The sequence below is a fragment of the Lithobates pipiens genome, unplaced genomic scaffold, assembly GCF_037356315.1.
Source record: "Lithobates pipiens isolate NorthernLeopardFrog02 unplaced genomic scaffold, aLitPip1_a1.2 Scaffold_25, whole genome shotgun sequence".
Taxonomy (NCBI): Eukaryota; Metazoa; Chordata; class Amphibia; order Anura; family Ranidae; genus Lithobates; species Lithobates pipiens.
Window position 1 is genome coordinate 166,039,428 of NW_027507787.1, and position 22,441 is coordinate 166,061,868.

The following is a 22,441-nucleotide window of genomic DNA, read 5'->3' on the forward strand; positions in this document are numbered from 1 at the left end:
AGAAGAAGAAGAAGAAGAACGGAAGGCGGCGGCGGCGACAGCGGCGGCGACAGAAGAACCGAAGAGGGGGACAAGACCCCCGAAGTCGGGAGAAGAGGCCGGCGGCGGGGAGGAAGAAAGCCGGACTCCTCCGCTAGCAAAAGAGCTACAAGAAGATAGCGGAGGAGTCCGGCGAGAAGACCCCCGAAGACGGAAGACCCCCGGAGCTGTGCAATAAAATATTTTATCTCGTGTGTTGTGTTTTTTTTTGGTACTTTTATTTTACAGGTAAGCCCCCCGCCCGCAGACCCCGACAACCAACGGCCAGGGTTGTCGGGAAGAGGCCCTTGTCCTCATCAACATGGGGACAAGGTGCTTTGGGGTGGGGGGGCCGCACGGCCCCCCCTTCCCTAAGGCACCCCCATGTTGAGGGCACGCGGCCTGGTACGCTTCAGGAGGGGGGGGGGGGCGCTCGCTCGCCCCCCTTTCCTGGCCGGCCGGGTAGCGTGCTCGGACAAGGGTCTGTTGTGGACTTGGGGGGCACCCCCACGCCGATTTTTTTCGGCGTTGGGGTTCCCCTTTAAGTCCATACCAGGCGGCGGGGCCCGCGACGTCTCCGTCGCGTGCTCCGCCTACCTGGATACCCGCTCGAAATGAGCAGACTTTTCTCCGGGCGGGAAAAGTCCGCTCATTTCGAAAGTACAGCGGACTGGCACACACACGGGCGGACTGTCCGCTCAAACCAAGTTTGGACGGACAATCTTACGGAAATTCCGTAAGACTTTGTTCGTCAGACTGTCCGCTGAAAAAGTCCGCTGAAGCCCACACACGAGCGGACTGTCCGCTCAAATGTGTTTCGGCGGACTAAGTTGGGCAGACAGTCCGCCCGTGTGTACGCGGCCTCAGTAGGCAAGTTGGACGGACTAAGTATGGCGCATGCTCAGAAAGGATTTACACGGCCGAAGGTTGCATTGCAGTGTATTGGACATCGTATTTCTAGTCCCGTCGTACGTGCTGTACACGTCATCGTGCAAGCTTTCAACGGACTGTCTGTTCATCGTGTGTGGTCAAGTCCGTTCATTCAAAAGTAGGACGGACTGTCTGTCGGATTGTCTGACGGACTTAGTTGGCCAGACAGTCCGCCCGTGTGTACGCGGCTTGACTCTTGAGTTTTTCGGTCTCCTTTAACTCAGCAGACATTCATCTTGAGACAGGAAGCCAGACTGTCCACTAATAAATTTAGGCTTGACCTTCTACGATCAAGAAAAATGAAGAGATAGCGTTTGTCCTTGAAGGCCACAACATGGTAAGATGGTAAGGTCATGTATATGGCCAATCCCACAAGGGACACACACTGACCAGAGGGGTGATCCCCACCCCTGGACATCTTTCAGTTCAAAAGGGCATAACTTTGACATCCTGCTGTGACAACATACTCCAATCTTGTAGAACGAGCACTTGATACATCCAACATAAGGGAATTGTCAAGCTGTCCTCTGGAGGTACTTAAAATACTTCCAAAGCTTCACTTCTATTTAAAGGCATTTCAGCAACCTTACCAATCTGGACAAAGGTTGTCCTCATCTTCCTGTTCAGAAGAGACAGAAGAGGATTGATTGGCTTGAGAAGGCCCTGAATAGAAGGCTGGACATTGCCAGAATAGATGGCCCTTGCATTAGATGAATTCAGCAATTCCTTTAGAGTGTCTGGACCATATGCTTAATTCTGACAACTTGGCCACCATCATCTTAATCATAGCCTGCCTGAACAAAGTAGGAATCACATGTTTATTCACCTCTACTTGGGAAGAAGCTGACAAGGGTTAATTTGCAAGAGGAGGTTCTGAGACTACTCATTGGCACCATATATGACCCTTTCACAGAGTGAGTGGAAGCAACTGCTTTAGAATGTGTTCAATGAATGTGACAACCTGGCAGTTGTGGACATCTTTATCCCTGGCTGCTTGAACCAGCAGGGCTTATAATGTCATGCTCATCTGATTTTTCTTTTTGGAAGAGCCCGAATAAGATGGTTTGCCTGGAAGGCTAGGAGACTGCTCACTGATAGAAAGGATAGCCCTTTCACAGGGTGTGTGGGAACACTTCTTTAGAGCACATTAGCCTCAAATAACATTCTGTTATGCCGCGTACACACGACCGGACTTTCCATCAGAATAAACTGACGGTCTTTCTGACAGAGTTCCGCTGAAACGGACTTGCCTACACACGATCACACCAAAGTCCATTTGTTTAGAACACGATGACGTACAACGGGACTAGAAAAGTTCAATAGCTAATAGCCAATAGCTGCCCTTGCATTGTTTTTGGTCCGTTGGAATAGCATACAGACAAACTCTCATTGCCAGAGCAGATAACCCTTTCAAAGGGTGAGCAGAAACCACTCCTTTACTATTGACAATGTGTTTATTGAATGTGACATGCTATTAGGTGTCATCCTTATCACTGGCTGCTTGAGCCAGTGGGATACACACTTTCATGCCCATCCGTGTATTCCTCTTATAGAGTCTGATGTTTTGGTTGGGAAATCTATGAGACTGCTCCTTGCCAGAGAATTTAACCCCTTCACAGGGTAAGTGGGAATAACTCCATTGAGTGTATTGGCCAATAAGACAACCTGTTAGGTATCATTATCCTCATCTCTGGTTGCTTAATCAAAGCAAGATTCACACAATCATGTTCCTCCACATCTTCCCCTTTGGAGAGTCTGAAGAGGCTGATTTGCCTGGGAAGGCTATTAGACTGGTCATTGCCAGACCATATAACCATATTAAAGCAAGACTCTTATGCCGCGTACACACAGTCGGACTTTCCGCTGGCAAATGTGCGATCGGAACTTGTTGTCGGAAATTTCGACCATGTGTAGGCTCCATCGGACAGTTTCCATCGGAATTTCCGTTACACAAAATTTAAGATCTGGTTCTCAAATTTTCCGACAAGAAAATCTGCTTGCGTAAATTCCGACGCACAAAGTGCCACGCATGTTCAGAATAAATTACGAGACGGAAGCGCTCGGTCTGGTAAAACTAGCGTTTGTAATGGACATAGCACATTCATCACGCTGCAAATTTTGAAATCGCATTCTATTCTTCTTTATAATGCTAGAAGAATGAAGTTGTTTTGCTGCTCATATTCACACAGAGTTCTTACAAACTTGTTTCTTTATAATTTCTCGTGATCTCATGAATAATATTATAATTTTTTTCATCAGATCTCCATAATACTTTTTTTTATTAATAGTTTTTTTCATCAAGATCTGCATTTTTTTTTTTTTTAGTGCTCTCTATAATTGAATTTCTCGTTTTGTATGTCAAGTTACCACAACACCATTATTATCTTGTATTTTGTTACCTCAAGGAGGTTGGTTGGTGTCCCTTGTTAATTTGACATTGTATTTTAGACATGTACCTGCCTACTCACAAACAAACTGTTCTTTTTGAAGTAAAACACATAGGCAAGTATTTGTGAAAAATAAATATCCATTTATTATGGGTCACAACAAAATAAAGAGGAAGGCAACGCTGGAGAAACTGGTGAAATTTGCAAAGCCTTTGTACCCCGGGGAACACATGAATTATTTTACAGTCAAAATTGGTGGCCTGAGGAGTCCATATAATAGTGAGCACAATCCGGTTCAGGACTACAAGAGATCAGGAACAGCAGCAGGTGACATATATACATCTTTTGCCAGACCAGACTGAACCCAGGCCATCACTATCTTGTCTTCCTTACATGCTTCCTTCGCCCCTCAACCCCTAATTTAGGGCTTGCAAGATCACTTCCTCACATAAGAGGCATTGGCCCTCCTCCATTTCCAGCATTTTGCAGGCTGTCATGTAGGCCTAGTCCTCTTGAACACGGGGGGGGGGGGGGGGTTCTGAGGGCCGCAGTAGCCAAGGGGGGTGACCTGGGATTCGGGCAGGCTACAGGGCCACCTGCTGGCTGCCACTTACCCCCACCAATTCCTGGCTGCCACTTTCCATGGCCTCCTTCTGGCTGAGGCTTTCCTGTGTATGAAAAAGGGACATAGTTTCAGTTTTTGGTTCCTCAATCACACACAATTTTCAGCTCATGACTGTTGCAAATTAAATTTAATAAATGGAAAATAATTCTGACCCCCAGCATTTTTCATTCTTGTCACAATCATTTGTGGCCACTACTGTCTACTGATATGTGAAACACTTTGGGAAATCAGAAATTAGTTATAACTAACATATTTAACATTAATTTGACAACCAGAAATATTTTCAAGAATGCTATACCTGACTCAAGCTGGGCTCCTTCACATGTTGCTGCCTGGAAGGCCCAGGTTGGTTGTCAGAAGCCTCAGTTGGGGGGAAGGAAGCCTTGAAGGAAGACTGGAGAGTACTGGCCTGGGTTCAGTCTGGCCTGCCAGAAAATGCAGTCTGTCTTAGTACCACAGCCTGGGTACATAAATGTCATCTGCTGCAGCTCCTACTCTCAGGGAATCCTGGACCTTTTTGAGCTCCCTAATATAAGTGCTCCACATGCCATCAATTAGGGCCTTCAAATAGGGGATGTCTGCCTTGAGGATCACCGGCTTCACAAATTCCAGCAATTGATCCAGCGCTGCCTTCCTCTTTGGTTTATTGATATAAAAGAGGTGATTTACCTGCCACAGACAGGGCAGCTCCCTGTACATATCAATGAATATGGGGATAAAGTCCTCATTGTTAAATAGATCCATTTTCTCTGCAAGACACAATGCAAGACAAATCCTAATGTCAGGCAAAACTCTCCTAATCTTGGCCCAATATAGGTCTCAATCTATAAGCAGTATAGGCCACTGATGCACCAACTCAAAATTGTACCTTCTTTATAACGATCGTCGCTTCTGTTACTTCGTCCCCCGCTCACAGATCGTACGTCCGACGCACGCGTGTCCGGCTTTATATACACTGTGCATGCGAGAAACTCCGCCCGCCCCTAACATTCTTTCTAGTCTGTTCCCCGCCCCTTGTCTTTCGGTGCAGTGGGAGAGCACACGGCAGAGAGACAACAGCTGCATACAGAGGAGAGCAGCAAAGGCAAAAGGCTGGAGCCCGAACCTCACGATCCTGGAGGAGATTGAAGGCCTCTATTATGGCCCTTTATAGAGATGGTGGAGACGGTGGACATCTTCAAGAGGGTCGACTATGTTGGGAAGTATGGACCTTACCCAAACCCAAATGTGAGAAAGGCCAAAGATCATGCCTAAATTTATGAAGAGCCTGCACAGGAATTTGGGGGTACGGCAAGCCAAGGATGAACTGAGGAAACGATAGTCAGACCTCAAATTGAGGGCGCAGGATCAGTACAGAAGAATCAAGAGAGTGCTGCAAAAAAATCTGTATTTTGTCGTGTGTTTCCATTCTTGTTCTTAACATTCATGCTGCTCCATGTGCTTTTCTTTACTGTTGTACATTTTAAAATGGCAACTTTCATGTTCATAGGCACATTAATCGGTCCTAAGAAACATTGATCGATCGCCCACTTAGAAGATGTTCTAGTCAGATACAGGTTAACTACATTTGTATTAAAATAAGTTTGTTGTCTAGATGGGTTTGTAACTAGAATGAAAAACTTGATTCAGTGTAAGGAGAGGACACTCAGCAGCTGTTTACACATCTGGACACAGGAGCACTAGTGTGGGACACCAGAATCAAACTTTTTAGGGTGTCCCACACAGGTGCTCCAGTGGGTACTAGGGGTGTCTCCATGTGAGAAACTTGTCCAAAAAGGGGAAGTATTCCAGCTTTGGAAATTAAATAAAAATGTCTTCAGCTTGAAACTCTGCCAAAACAGACAATTGTATGACACTTCCAAGCAATGTTTCATATTCCTATTTCTGCCCTCCAATATCTGTGTGCTAAGTATACCTTTTTTTTATTCACATAGGGGAGAAAAAACTCAGGACGTCTGAGGACACCAGGGACCCCTCCCCCCACCTCCGAAAGAAGGGAAAGTTACCAAAATACAAGCAGAGGATGAGGAGGAAGAGGTTTTAGAAGTGTGTAAAATTGTCACCACAACAGATAAGTGTCTGAGACCACAGTTTCAGGTAAGATATCTGTTTCTGCATATTTCTAATACATGGTGTGTTTTTTTGGTGATGTGGATGTTGTGGATGAAGAATGTAATTTCACGAGTGAAAGTGCCAAGATGCTCATCGGGAGGGAATGGGGTGCAATCATGATTTAGAAAATCTAAAGGAAAACATCAATGATGTTCAACAAAAAATGAAGAACATCACTGATGTTTTAGGGAGAACCTAAAACACACAAAAATGTAACCCTATTTTTTGTGTATTTTTGGTTTAAAAAAAGTTTTCAAGTGTTTTAACAGCCACATTTTGAAGATACACACAGTGTGTCAACATATGCTATCTGCCATCAGGGGATATCAATGTATGCAATTGTGGGTGCAACACCTTCTCCTCAACTAAATTAGCTGAGAGGAAGTGGTTGCACCCCCAAAACACGTCCATTGATCCCCCATGATGGGAGCTAGCACATGTTGACATTAGGCATGGGATCAGGAGAGAAATCCCCAGTTTGAATCCCAATTTGTGTGTATCGTCAAAATTTGGCTTTTACAGGGGTGACATCACCCCATCTGATGAAGGCAATATCAACACAGTTGGGACATAATCATGTCTGATATTGCCTTCACTTTATCAAAGTTGAACTTTGTAAGTTCCTGAGTTGTGTATGTTATGTTTTGAAAGCCTGTTTAACCAAAAAAGGCTATTTCTAATTCATGTGACAAAAAATAATGTTATACACCAAAGATGCCACTTTGGGGGGGCAAGCCAGGACGGCCAGCTTCAAGCGCCGTCAGGCTTTCTTGTTGAAGTCCGGCCTCGGGCCCAACTGAGGCCGCATAGTTCATTGAATTTCTCCTTAAAGAATTGTGTAAAATGCATCATACAAGGATTATATGGTTAGGTTTATATTCCTCCATGTTGATTGGCATAAGGAATAGGCGAAACCAGCTGGCCATTATCCCAAAAGCGTTTTCCACCACTCTTCTGGCTCTGGCCAGAGGGTAGTTATAAACCCTCTGGTCTGGGGTGAGGGTCCTCATGGATTCAAAAGGGTCAGCTGGTAAGAAAGAACTAAAAGAAAGCACTGAAAAACAGATAGGCCAGAGCTGAACATCAGATATGAGCGGACAAGAACGCACTGAAAATCAAATACGTAACAGGAATACGAACCCACAAGCACAAACTGAAGAGCAGTAATGATCATAAAAGCAGGAGGCTGAAAAGCCTGAATCGCCTGTCACCAAACTTCTACTAACATGAGATTAGCGGAAGGAGTCCAAACGGTGGCGCACTTGGTATTGGACTTCCTCTTTCTAGTGCTGTCGTACGTGTTGTAAGTCAACGCGTTCTAAAATTCTGACAACTTTGTGTGACCATGTGTATGCAAGACAAGTTCGAGCCAACATCCGTCGGAAAAAAAACGTGGGATTTTGTTGTTGGGATATACGATTGTATCTACAGTACAGCCATGTTCATCCATGTATTCTTTATTGAAGAGCCTGAAGAGGGCTATTTTTCTCTGAGACTGGTAATTACCAATAGATAAACTTTCCACATGGTTTTGTGTGCCATTTAACAAACCAGCCCATAACAATAATTACATGCAGTAAAATAGTTTGCTTAGTAACAAACCCTAAAGGGTTAACAATTGCTAGAGGTAGACCGAAGCCTCCATCTACAGCCCTACAATTTACATAAACCAAGGGAATTGTAGACATCATAAACATGCTTCTCCCCTCCCTCCCCCCCCCCTTTTTTTTGTTGAAAAACTGGAGAGCACATAGAAATATAAAAGGATATCCCATATCTCAACAGGCCATAGCTGGCTCCAGTAGTCATCCATAGGTGACTCTTCTATCTTCTCTGGAAATAGTGTTCTTTTGAGGGGTCTGGCACAATAGTAAAGCAAACATGAGAATTCACCAACAGGTTATTGTCATGTGTGAACAAAATATTACTTAGTGCACCTGTTGCAGAGTACTCCCTGTGGAGGAGCTCAGGCTATACATAGAGGCTGCAGGGAGCAAGGCACAACAATACGCAGCAATGCAGCATTCATTTGGATACAAAGTATTTTTCAAATTTACCTCACAAAACCTCCGACCATAAACACTGGCACAGTGAGGGTGCGTGTGCATAGGGGAGACTCTGCCAACACCACTGCCTACTTTACATGGACCCAGCTGACCCCAGACAAGGCTGTTAGCCATGATAAAAGCCACCCCGAGGACCAGCAGTGACACTGGATTACGGGTAATTTAGCTGAGACACCAGGGACTGCATCCAGCCTAATCCACACACATGATCAGCCAAGTAGAGGAGCATACCTAGGTCCTGAGCATAGGAGGAAAACAGAAGAACGCCGAGGCTGTAGGTGGGCTCAAATTTATATGAGTTAAGTCCTGGAAGCATGGGTGGGGGCAGGGCCTATAGCCAGCTGTACTGCCACGGAGCCGTCAGGAAAAGCATGTTTTTAATGAATTATTATGTGCGACTTATGGTACAAGAGCAGAATTGCACTTTTTGACCTCATAGTACCTTTTACTGGCAACTGCAGGGGAGAGTTAGAGCCCTTTTACACTGAGGCACTCTACCGGCGCTACAGTGCTAAAATTAGCGCCTGTAAAGAGCCTCTCCTGTCTCTCCAGTGTGAAAGCCTGAGGACTTTCACACTGGAGCGGTGCACTTGCAGGGCAATAAAAAAAGTCCAGCAAGCTGCATCTTTGCAGCGCTGTAGGAGCGGTGTATACACCACACCTAAAGCACCCCTGACCATTGAAAACAATGGGACAGCACTGCCAAACCTCCGCTGCAGCGGCGTTCTATGTCTCTAATATGTTTTAACCCTTTTTTGCCAGTTAACGGGGGTTAAAACCGCCCCGCTAGCAGACAAATAGTACCGCTAAAATGACGGGCTCTTAGGACACAGTGAGTAAAGCTGCATTCACACATGATCAAGGGGGGAATTGCCACAATTCCACCCTGCAATTTCAAATAGCTGCAAAACGTGGGACGCATTTACAATACCACTAATTCTAATGGCACCCCAATTGTGCCATGATTTTGCAGTGATTGTCGTGTGGTAAATCGCTGTGCAATTGCAACGCGCAACGTTCATTGACTCAAAAAGGAACATGAGTTTCTTTTGGGTGGCAGCGTTACGTATTGCAATATGCCGCAATTGCAGCGCGATTTACCACATGACAATTGCGGCGCAGTTGGGGTACCATTAGAAGTAATTGTATCACAAATGCTTTCTGGGTTTTGTAGCCATTTGAAATTGCAGGGAAGAATTGCGACGATTTCGCCTGCAATCATGCGTGAATGCAGCCTCGATGTCGGCTTTTAGATGGAGGCCATCCGGCAGATGAACAGCCACCATATCGCTTCCATGGACCCCTGATGTCTCAAATGAAGAGGACCTGTCACTATAAGTATGCTACCACATAAGGGCAATTGGTAATAGCAATAAAGATTGGTGAAAAAAGTGTAAAAAAAAAATAAGCTACACACTAACACTTAACACCCCCCCCCCCCCCCCCCAAAAAAAAGAAAATCTGAGTCCCTCGTTCCTATGCACATAAACACATAAATGCACACGAGGAGAAACACCTAGGTACAAAAATGTTGATTGTGCTATAGATCGCCTCTCACGCTGGAGTGAGATCAATAATTCTAGGCTCATTATTATGGTTAACTATAAACTGATAACCTGTAGAAGCTTTCAAATCGTCACCTATGGAAAATTTTGGGTACTCAAGTTAATTTTACTAACAGGTGCATGCAAATTTAGGGCTTGACACGTTGGGTATCTATTTGCTCAGCACAACCTCATCTTTTATATTTTTTTCTAAAAAAATAAATAGGTAATATATTGCATTTGGGACAGAAAGGAGAGAGGCACCTCTAAGCCCTTGTACACACGGTCGGAGAATCCGTCGGAATGTGTCCTATCGGACCGTGTTGTCGGATAATCCGACTGTGTGTGGTATGCATCGGACTGATTCCGTCGGAATATCCATCGGACCAAATTTTCCAACTTGTTGGAAATATTTTCTGACAAACTGGTCCGATAAGATATACTCCGATCATGTGTAGAGAATTCCGATCGGACAAAGTGCCACGCATGCTCAGATCAAATTCCTACATCAACGCTATTGGCTACTAGCCTGAACGTAGTCCCATCGTAACGAAATTACGTCATCACGTTCTGAAAGATCGGATTTTTCGTCAACTTTGTCCGACCGTGTGTATGCAACAGTTTCGGACAAGATCCAACAGACAAAATCCGACAGATTTGGTTGGCAGAATGTCCGACCGTGTGTACGGGGGCTAAGTGTAGGAGTAAAAACTATTTATTAGAAGGTCTGACAAATGGGGACTCTTGTGAAGTAAGTATGGAAAAGGCACATCAAAGATATATAGATCCCGTGTAGCAGGATTACTAGTACACTATGACAAGCTGCCATGGGACTCTGCAGCAGTAATACCGGTAAGTATATCTTCTTTTACCTATTATAAATTTCAAGTAGGGTAGAAGACCATGTTGTCACAAAATTGATGGACAAGGAGGAGGAAATGTATTGTCTACCACTACCTTGATGTATATCACACCCAAAGATGAGTTCACAAATGGAAATTCATAAAATTCACATTGAATGATGCACCCCAACACACACTTACTTTAAAGTTCTCCAAAAAACCACTTGAGGGGTTTTCCATCTTGTCCCCAGGATTCTCCTCCATCGTCCCCAGGACGGTCTGACTGTGCAGAAAGAGTTCTTCATACAGAGTGTCCATGAGGCAGCTGCGTGTTCGCTCCTAAGGAGTCAAGGCATTTGTTGGTAGCTTGAGGCCAGTTTCCACCATCGCTTGCTTCCAACCATTAGCTAAACTTGAATATATGCTAGGCCATGCTTATTCACTACTTCTTACAATGAAGGTTTCAGTTATGACTCTGCAGATCAATAATTATAGGCGTATTTATAAAGCAGTAGATGTAACTTTCACCACACATTTGCTGGTGGTGAATCAATGTGAACACACATGTACTGCACCTGGAAGACTGACCTGCAGTCAATGTTTGGAGAAAGTCAGATTAATTCCTTTGTACATATGCCCCTTCAAGTGTATGTCAAGCCGAAAATTTGTTTTCTAGTTTCAGATATAGTGGGGAAGGATTAGAACTCCTGTTAGGTTTTTATGTTTTTTCCAGGTTCGTTTAGAGAGATTAACCCTCGCTTCCTTTCCTGCTGACAATGGTTTTTATCAGACAGGGAGTGTGTTCTTGCCTTCCCCTACATTACTAAAGAAAAACATTTTTTTAATATATGGAATGAATAAAGTACAACACCTATAACAATATAAAATTATCAAAAACTACAGGAAAATAATTAAATATAATAAAAAATTATACAATTAATCAAAATTGTTAATCACAAAACATACTGTATTGTATCTATATATAAATAAGTGTAAACATCAAATACATTTAAAAAATAAAAAATAAAACATTAAAAAAATTAAGTGCACCAATGTTTCACTGAAAATCAGTGAATTAGTATATAACTTTGTGATCTCCACCGTGATCTCCACCATCACCAACACTCCGCACTCACCAGATGGCTGCATAAAAAATATTAGCTACTGCACTTTATTTCAGGCAGCACTCCACTCTGGTCGTGGTCCATTTAAGATGGATGACTGTAGTAGCGACTATGTGTATCACATCACCCCCCACAAGACACAGACCAGCAGTTCAACTGGGTGGAGTGAATGCTCACAAACCAGAGCCACACATATGTCTCATGGTGTAGTATTTATTAAAAACAATCAGTAAGTACATATACAAAAATAAAATGTGAGAGGTCAGCCAGCACTTACAAAGATGGCCACCACATAAACTCTATGCGGTTGCATGACATCAGCACCCAAAACGCCGCCCAATGTGTTTCACACTATTGCGCATCATTAGTAGAGGTCGACCGATATATCGGCCGATATTTGGCATTTTTGAATTAATCGGCATTGGCCGATTGTGCTGATAAAAAGGCCAATTATATGTTCAGCGCGATTTACAAAAGACTTCTGTAAGACCCCTTTCACACCAGGGCGTTTTGCAGGTGCTATAGCGTTAGAAATAGCGCCTGCAATCCGCCCTAAAGAAGCTGCACCATTGTTGTAGTGTGAAAGCCCCGACGTTTTACCGCCAACGGAATGGGCGGTGTGGTGTGAAAGGGGTCTTTTAGAAGTCAATGTAAGTTGCCTGAAGTTTATCAGTGAAGTGGCTTTCCTCCTCTCTGGGCAGTCTGCCAAGAAAAGATCAAAGAGATACAATGTTTCTTCTTCAATGGACTGAACTCCCTGTGTAGGAGTTCTCAGTTTAACCATTTAAAGACTAAATCATTTCTGACACTTGTTGCTTACAAGTAAAAATGCTGTATTTTCTGCTAGAAAATCTCTTAGAACCCCCAAAAATTATATATATATTTTTAGCAGAGACCCCAGGGAATAAAATAGCGGTTGTTGCAATATTTTATGTGACGCGGTATTTGCGAATAGGTCTTTCAAACACAATTTTTTTGGAAAAAATACACAATTTAAAAAAAAAAAAAACGAAAACAGTAAAGTTAGCCCTTTTTTTTCGTCCAAAAGTTTTGAGTACCTGTTTTTGTGTATTTAATATATAGTTGTTTTTTTTTTCTTCTTTATCTAAATTATACATACACGTGAACTGATTGGAGGTTTGTTTTGTTTAATAAATGTTTAAATAAGAAATTTTCTGTATCACTTATTACTGAAGGCCACTTTCACATTGGAGCGGGCAGGCGTTGACGGTAAAACGCTGCTAGTTTTAGCAGCGTTTTACCATCATTTTAGCAGCGCTATTCGGCTGCTAGCAGGGCACTTATAACCTAGCTAGTGGCCGAGGAAGGCGTTAAATGTGCTTGTGAAGCGCTGCTGACAAATCGCATTGCATGCGCTTCGGCAGCAGTGCCCATTCATTTTAATGGGCAGGAGTGGTGGAGGAGCGATTTTTTTTTAACGTACTGCCAGCGTATCTCCTCATTGTGAAAGCACTCGGGCTTTCACACTGAGACTGCAGGGGAGCTGTTTTGAAGGCAATTTACAGGCACTATTTTTAGCCCAAAAGCTCCTGAAAAACACCCCAGTGTGAAAGGTGACTAACTTAGATTTTATGAGTTGAAGAGAAAAAAAAATCGCCATCATATATCGGCCATCGGCCGCCGCGATTTCTAAATATCAGCATTGGCTAGAGAAAAACCCATATCGGTTGACCTCTAATAGTTAGCATGCCTATGTTGTTGTTTGAGCATTCCACTCACTTTCTGTCTGGTAAATCGTTGTCAGCATAACAGGAAGTGAGGAGAAATCTCTAGACTGGAGCCCCAGGTGGCAGGAAAAACCTGACGGGGGTTCTAATCATTGCCTACTCCATGCAAAACGAAGACAACATTTTTGGCTGGACACACACTTAATTTAAATAGCAAAGAACAGTGATATGCAATTAAAACTGTTGATATACAGACATGGTGGCAAAGATATCTTCTTGACCTTAACTGCAAACAATGAGCTGCTCACCACTGTAGAGTGGGAAGGTCCTAGGCAGGGTTTTTTGTGCCTGTCCTGAACAATAAAGTTCTATTAAAAGATGACACTGGAATATGAAGCACACTTATGCCCCGTACACACGACCGGACTTTTCAACATCAAAAGTCTGACGGAATGATTCCAGCAGACTATTCGATCGTGTGTGGGCTGCAACGGACTTTTGATTCGCAAAAGTCTGACAGACTTTAGAAATGGAACATGCTTCAAATTTTTCCACCAGAACTCTGCTGGACCCAGAAATCCGCTCGTGTGTGTGCTAGTCTGACGGACCAAAACCGACGCTAGGGCAGCTATTGGCTACTGGCTATGAACTTCCTTATTCTAGTCCAGTCATACGTCATCACGTTTGAATCCGTCTGACTTTGGTGTGATTGTGTGTGGCCAAGTCCGTTCATTCGGAAAGTCCGTCAGAACTCTGTCAGAACTCCGTCAGAACTCCGTCGAAAGTCTGCCGGACTTAAGTCCTGTCGTGTGTACGCGGCATTAGAAGAAGCAACTTTTCCAACTTTTATCTACTTGACCTTAGCCTGGTGGAACCATCACTATAGTCTAGGCTCCCATTCCCAGGGGCTCTGACTCAAAATGTTTCAATAAATACTTTATAGAAGCAGTCTGAGCTGATATTTCAGTGCTTGGCTGCTGCTTAATGGCTCAGTTTGATGGGCATTGTATTGCTGTGTTGACCTGTTGATCTGCATTTTGAACACCGAATGCAGGTCAACAAAACCATATTGGCTAAGGGGTTGATTTACTAAAGGCAAATAGACTGTGCACTTTGCCCTCTGCAAGTGCATTAGCTCCAGAACTTAAATAAATAGATACCATTTAGAAGACATCAGATTCCTCAACATATGACCCTCACCTGAAGCTTAGAGAATCTCTCTGCTTTGTAGCAACTGACCTCAGCATTGATCAATTTGGTGAGAAGGAATTCTCGAAACTGCTGGTTCTAGAAGGGAAAAAAAGACTTGTTATTGTGGTTAATTAGACAAAATTATCTAAATAACACGGGCAAACCTAAACCTACAATATTTAAGCTTGCTGCGCTCCCCATTCAAAAATTGTGGGCATTAATATGGAGCCCAGGGGAAAATAATCTCTCAAATATTTGGTGTGAATAGTATAGTGGGCACCAGAAAAATTTCCTCAAAATCATTGATGTCAGTAGGGTAATGGCAATCAGTGAAGAATAATTCCCCAAATCATTGGTCAGTGGAATAGTGACCAACAGGAAAAAGTACCCTTCAATTAATTGGTTTCAGTGGGGATGTGGCCACCAGTAAAACACAACTCCTCAAATCAATTGTATCATTGAGATAGTAACCCAAGGAAAAAAACAGTACCGTACTTATCAGACTATAAGGCGCACCGGATTATAAGGCGCACTAGCAAAGATCGGCTGATAAAATGGGATATTTCCATATATAAGGCGCACCGGACTATAAGGCGCACTGGATTATAAGGCACATTTAATGAAACAAAACTCTGATGCGGTACTGTAAGTCAAATTTTATTCAACTCTTTAGCAATAACCATAAAATGGTCTATAACAATAACTCTTAACACTGTTCAGTTAAATACAAAACCAGACACTCACTTTTTCACTTTATTCTTCAATAACTCTTAACACTGTTCAGTTACCGGTGAATACCGTACAAATCCAGACACTCACTTTTTCACTTTATTCTTCTCCCGCAAATCCATCAAATTCTTCATCTTCAGTGTCTGAGTTTAACAATTGGGCGATTTCGGCATCAAGCACGCCCGTATCCCTCTCATCATTCTCATCAGTATCCGAGTCAGTCTTGTTGCTGTCATCGGTACCGGTACTTAGCTGTTCAGTGATAATTCCGGACTTCTTGAAAGCTCGGATTACACTGGTGACTGATACCTTCGCCCAGGCATCCACGATCCACTGGCAGATAGTGGCGTAACTCGCCCGGCGTTGCCTCCCTGTGTTGGTGAATGTGTGTTCGCCTTCTGTCATCCAATGCTCCCACGCAGCTCACAATTTAACTTTAAATGACCTGTTGACACCTATATCTAGTGGCTGCAGTTCTTTGGTTAATCCACCCGGAATGATGGCAAGCACCGAATTAGTTTTCTTCACTTGGGCTTTGACAGTATCTGTCAGATGGGCGCGCATGGAGTCACAGACCAATAGGGATGGAGATTCGTGGAAAAAGCCACCCGGTCTCTTGACGTAAACCTCTCTCAGCCACTCACTCATCTTCTCCTCGTCCATCCAGCCCTTCGGGTTAGCCTTGATGATGATGCCAACCGGAAACTTTTCTTTTGGCAGAGTCTTCCTCTTGAAAATTACCATGGGTGGTAGTTTCTGGCCATTAGCCTGGCAACCGAGAACTACAGTGAAGGATGACTTCTCGTTTCCTGTAGTGCGTATAGATACCGTACTGGTCCCTGTTCTCTCGACAGTACGGTTTACAGGGATATCAAAGGTAAGGGGGACCTCGTCCATGTTGGTGATGTGCTCTGGCCGGATCTTCTGTTCATTGATCTTGTTCTTGCAGTAGGTACGGAAAATGGCCAGCTTTTCTTCGTAATCCTTTGGCAGTTGCTGTGACATAGTGGTTCTTGTGCGGATAGAGAGATTCCGCCTTTTCATGAAATGGAAGCACCAAGAGGGACCTCCTCGAAAGTCGTTGATCTCCATGTCGCGTGCGATCGCTGTTGCTTTGAGTCGAATAGAGACAGTAGAGACACTTCTAACTGCGGTTCTCTGTTCAATAACCCACTGTTCAATTTTGTCCTCCAACTGTGGCCATCTTGCTTTGTTTCCTCGGAAACTCAGTTTGGTCTTCTTTACCTGGCGCAGGGCATCTTCTTGCTTCCTCCACTTCCTTACCATTGATTCATTAATGTTGAATTCTCTTGCAGCTACTCTATTTCCATGCTCTACTGCATGACTGATAGCCTTCAGTTTGAAATCCGCATCATAAGCATGTCTCTTAACAGGAGCCATTTTTGGGGCAGCGGGTATACCGTAGAAAATTAACGAATGAATGCGCACACCTCCTGACTAAGATGGCCGTAATGCCCAATCCAAGCAGTTCAGCTTCCTAGCTTTGGTAATCCCACGAAGCTGCACTGCTTGGATTGGGCATTACGGCCATCTTAGTCAGGAGGTGTGCGCATTCATTCGTTAATTTTCTACGGTATACCCGCTGCCCCAAAAATGGCTCCTGTTAAGAGACATGCTTACGAAGCGGATTTCAAACTCATCGCTATCAGTCACGCAGTAGAACAACCTGAGAGAGGTTTACGGTACGTTGGTTTACGGTAAGAGACCCGGTGGCTTTTTCCACGAATCTCCATCCCTATTGATCTGTGACTCCATGCACGCCCATCTGACAGATACTGTTAAAGCCCAAGTGAAGAAAACTAATTCGGTGCTTGCCATCATTCCGGGTGCATTAACCAAAGAACTCCAGCGATGTCAACAGGTCATATATAAGGCGCACCGCATTATAAGGCGCACGGTCGATTTTGTGAGAAAATTTAGGCTTTTAAGTGCGCCTTATAGTCCGAAAAATACGGTACTTCTAATTATTGATGTCAGTGGAGAAGTAGTCACAAGTGAAGAATAATTCCCCAAATCAATGGTCTCAGTGGGATAGTGACCACCAGGAAAAAGTCCCCTTCAAGTCATCAGTGTCAGTAGGGTTTGGTTACCAGTGAAGAACAACTGCCCAAATTATTGGTGTCATTGAGATATTGACCCCCCCCCCCAGGAAAAAAACACTCCTTCAAATCATTGATGTCAGTGCAATAGTGGCTCCAAGGGGAGAATAACCCCTCAAATAAATGGTGTTGATGGAATAGTGTGCCCCAGGGAAAATACTTCAGAAAATCACTGGTGTTAGTGCTGGTACTGATCATTGGACAGAAACCAGCTTGGGAGTATGAGAACATTTTAACATCCCCTAATACACACATTGTTTTTTTTAGTAATGAGCACCTAATGGTTTGGTTAAAACCATTCCTGATTCTCAGAAGGTCCAGCAGTGAGCTGCCAGTATCTGACCATAGCTTCTGATGTCTTTTCTTCCCTGTATGAACCTGTATGTGGAAGCACAGTCAATATGTCACCTAATATGCCCAAGCATAAGGCACATGAGGCAGCAATGTGCTGCCTGTAAGAGGAGGAGGATTGGGAAGAAGGAGAGCTCTTTGGGTTCCTGTTCTCTTGGCACTCATTGCTATTAGTGACACGCCATCTAGATTGTCAGGTTTTCCTTTGTTACCAGAGCACACACCTTTAGAATGGCTACTGAGCTGTGCGAGTGATGGGGAAGAATCTAGGTGTATCCTGCGAACACTATCTCCACTCTGCCACAGTGCTGGGTGTGCTCCCTTTAAGGGTTCTAAGTGGTTTGGCTCTGGAATGCTCTCAGGATCCTAACTGGCTGGTGTTTGAACACAGAATTCATGGAGGAGAGAAGCCATGGCCTGGCAAGAGGGCGGTTATGACCTGGTACCAGCCTGTGGAGTGGCTGTTCAGAACCACTGAGCTAGACAGCAGTTACCACAATCCACTGCTGTTCAGAATGCAGTGCTCAAGCCAGAAAACAAGATGAATAACCTTCCAAAGAATATCATACTGGTGGTGTTGGTTGTTGGGGGGGGGGGGGGGGGTCTACAAATATAAGAGAAGAAGCCATGTAAGAGAAGACATGGATCTCAAATATATAGTATTTGGGAATGATCTAAATTTGTTCAGCAAATCATCAATATGTCTTGTGTAAATATATAGGTATCCTTCCCCGTAAGAGGGAAGATTGGCATCTTGATTACCTTTTGAAACACGGCAGGATTTGACAGAGCTGGCCCAAATCCTGGCACATCATCCCGAGCTGTAACCGAGACCTGGGAAGACAATATATATTATTTAGGAGATTTCTGTAAACTAAAAATGTTCTGATAAAAATGAGTTATAAAGAGAAAAGTCATCCAAAATGGTTTAAAGAATGTTTCCTTTCCTATTCCAAGTATATATATTTTATATTTCACATATATATACTTTATAATTGCCTGACATGCAGTATATGTCAAGTAAATATAAAATATAGCATCGGATTCTTTTTTATTTAAAAGATGACCAGTAGGTGGAATGTTCAGCTTCTTTTCCTATGTATTCCTATGAGGTTCATAGAGATCAATGGCTGAAGCTAAGGTTAACACACACAAGTGAATGAGTCAGAGCAGTAACCTCTACCCCCTATGTCCCCAGAAGTTGAATTCAGAGACTGGCAGACTTATTTTTAGTGAAGAGCAGATATCATATACCACTTTTCTCTACATAGGACACTGTAGGTCCAGCCCTTGTTTGGTGGAGAAGGAACGAGGAGAGAACCTTTGGGAAGGTAAAGCCAGCTGTGATACAATTTGTCACAGCCTGCAATACTGCTAGCTACCACTGGAGGGAGCGGCCTAGTTATTTCCACACCTCTGAGATTCTCCAATCTATCCTGTGGGTATTTTTCAAGTTGCCATTTAAATCACATTTAAAGACCCTCTCCCTGCTGTGCAGAACAGTATTTATAAAAAAAATTTCATTGTAACATGTCCCCATAGCCGCTGATACGGGTGGAACCATCAGCCATCCTTGTACAGGGCCCAGGCCCCATGAGCTCAAGGGGGAGGGGGGGGGGGGGCTGCTGATAAGCACATTTGCAGCCACTAACCCACATTCAGTTCCTTCTTGCTTCACTGCCGATCTCCATGTTCAAACTGCCCAGTCTATATATTCTTATCTGCTCTCTCCCCCTTTCTCTACCTCCCTGATACAATCACATCTGATCAGTCACATTCCGTTCCTGTAGCTGCCTTTTATATTCCACCAGTGGCTTAGGCAGGCCATAGATGATGTGATTTTCTTTCCTACAATCAGGGGTTGCAGGAATGAAAATCACTTGATTCCCCCATCAAAACAGTCAATGTTGATGGGGGAATCCCTCCTGCTGAACTATTGTGTTCTCCCGGCTGGGAGGAGAAACCGCAGCTGGGAGAAAAAAATGATTATTGCTAGGGGCTATAGCCGCTGGCAATAATTGCATGCTGGTAATCTGACATGCTGGTTGTACCCAAGTGGATTGATGGATCGACTTGGGTAAAATCAGCCTGCCCATACATGGATCAAATCTTGGCCAGTTCAGCAGGGACCGGCTGAGATTCGACCCATGTATGGGCAAGGTTGATTCTACCCAAGTCAATCAATCTATGGCAAGCATTAGTGTTCTTTATGTAGTTGGGCTTCCCACTCCACTCCACAGGCTGGTAGCCTTCAGTTCACTGCAAACAAGAGGGGGAGATGGAGCAAAGTATGACCAAAGACACACATTGGAAGGACAAGGGGAATTGGCAAAGCATTAAAATAGTGTAAAATGTATAGGCAATAAAAGTCCTGGATTGTCAATGTAGCAAGGTCCCAGGCCTCCTTTGCTCTAATGAGAACCTCCAGCGCCAGGTATAGCTGACATCCTTCTGTATGTAATGGGTTGTAGACATGTGCAGAGTAAAATATTTCGTTTCGGAATTTCGTTTTCGTCTGAAAACTTAATTTATTTAGTTACTCCCGAAATTCGTTTTTATTTATTTCGTTTTTCGTTCAAAAATTGCATTCGTCCGAAAATCCACATGAATCACGGTCGAATCTGTCTTTGAAGGCTTATGGTGTCTGTCGAATGTATAAAGAAGATTCGACGGAGCTAGTATATAGCATACTTTAGAACCCTATTAAAGTCTATGGGACTCCAACGTTCAAAATCTAAAGTGCTCATTTTAAAGGCTAATTTGCAAGTTACTGTCCTAAAAAGTGTTTGGGGACCCGGGTCCTGCCCCAGGGGACATGGATCAATGCAAAAAAAAGTTTTAAAAACGGCCGTTTTTTCGGGAGCAGTGATTTTAATAATGATTAAAGTGAAACAATAAAAGTGTAATATTCCTTTAAATTTCGTAGGGGGGGGGGGGGGGGGTTGTCTATAGTATGCCTGTGAAGGGGCGCATGTTTCCCGTGCTTAGAACTGTCCCTGCACAAAGTGTCATTTATGCAGGAAAAAAAGTCCTTTAAAATCACTCGCAGCTATAATGAATTGTCGGCTCCCGTAATACAGAGAACACTCATTGAAAGTCATTGATAAAAAAATAAATAAATAAATAAAAAAAAGCGTGGGAGTCCCCCAAATTCAATTACCAGGCCCTTCCGGTCTGGTATGGATATTAAGGGGAACCCTGCCTCAAATTTAAGAAAAAATTTGACGTGGGGTTCCCCCTAAATATCCATAACCAGACCCTTCAGGTCTGGTATGGATATTAAGGGGAACCCCGCGTCAAATTTAAAAAAAAATTGACGTGGGGTTCCCCCTAAAAATCCATACCAGACCCTTTATCCGAGCACGCAACCTGGCAGGCCGCAGGAAAAGAGGGGGGGACGAGAGAGCGGCCCCCCCTCCCTTCTGAACCGTACCAGGCCACATGCCCTCAACATTGGGAGGATGCTTTGGGGGTCTGTGACCCCTCAAAGCACCTTGTCCCCATGTTGATGAGGACAAGGGCCTCATCCCCACAACCCTGGCCGGTGGTTGTGGAGGTCTGCGGGCGGGGGGCTTATCAGAATCTGGAAGCCCCCTTTAACAAGGGGGCCCCCAGATCCCGGCCCCCCCCCTGTTTGAAATGGTAAGGGGGTACAAAAGTACCCCTACCATTTCACAAAGAAAGTGTAAAAAATGGTTAAATAAAACAAACACACTTTTGAAAAATTCCTTTATTAAAAATAAAAAAATAAAAAAAAGATTCCAGCGGCGGTAATCCACTCTTGCTATCCAGCGACGGACGATCATCTCTCCAGCGATGTCTCATCTCATCCAGCGCAGCGATCCATCCTTCTTCTGTCTCCGTGGAGGAGACACTGCAAGGATTCCGGCGGCTGACGTTTCTTATATACGGAGGGCGGGGCCACCCGTCACCTGACCCCGCCCCCCTCTGACGCAAGGGGAAACCCGGGGTTCCCCGTGACGTATAGGTGACCCCGCCCCCCTCTGATGTAACGGAAACCTGCCTGTGTTACATCAGAGGGGTGCGGGGTCACCCATACGTCACAGGGAACCCCGGGTTTCCCCTTGCGTCAGAGGGGGGCGGGGTCAGGTGACGGGTGGCCCCGCCCTCCGTATATAAGAAACGTCAGCCGCCGGAATGCCTGCAGTGTCTCCTACACGAAGACAGAAGAAGGATGGATTCGCTGCGCTGGAGAGATGACCGTCCGTCGCTGGATAGCAAGAGTGGATTACCGCCGCTGGAATCTTTTTTTTTTTTTTTTTTAATAAAGGAATTTTTCAAAAGTGTGTTTGTTTTATTTAACCATTTTTTACACTTTCTTTGTGAAATGGTAGGGTACCCCCTTACCATTTCAAACAGGGGGGGGCCGGGATCTGGGGGTCCCCTTGTTAAAGGGGGCTTCCAGATTCTGATAAGCCCCCCGCCCGCAGACCTCCACAACCACCGGCCAGGGTTGTGGTGATGAGGCCCTTGTCCTCATCAACATGGGGACAAGGTGCTTTGAGGGGTCACAGACCCCCAAAGCATCCTCCCAATGTTGAGGGCATGTGGCCTGGTACGGTTCAGGAGGGAGGGGGGGCCGCTCTCTCGTCCCCCCTCTTTTCCTGCGGCCTGCCAGGTTGTGTGCTCGGATAAAGGGTCTGGTATGGATTTTTAGGGGGAACCCCACGTCAATTTTTTTTTAAATTTGACG

General features: G+C 44.3%; 1 protein-coding gene across 1 annotated transcript in view; it reads right to left on the reverse strand.

Annotated features, from left to right (window-relative positions):
- LOC143930610 (rap1 GTPase-activating protein 1-like) overlaps positions 1 to 22,441 on the reverse strand; it is a 166,869-nt gene that overhangs the window by 27,481 nt on the left and 116,947 nt on the right. The window contains exons 14-16 of the mRNA XM_077455106.1: positions 18,490 to 18,561; positions 14,537 to 14,623; positions 10,726 to 10,863 (exon numbers count right to left, since the gene is read on the reverse strand). Coding sequence (XP_077311232.1) covers positions 10,726 to 10,863; positions 14,537 to 14,623; positions 18,490 to 18,561 — 297 coding nt within the window. The remainder of the gene's footprint in view (positions 1 to 10,725; positions 10,864 to 14,536; positions 14,624 to 18,489; positions 18,562 to 22,441) is intronic.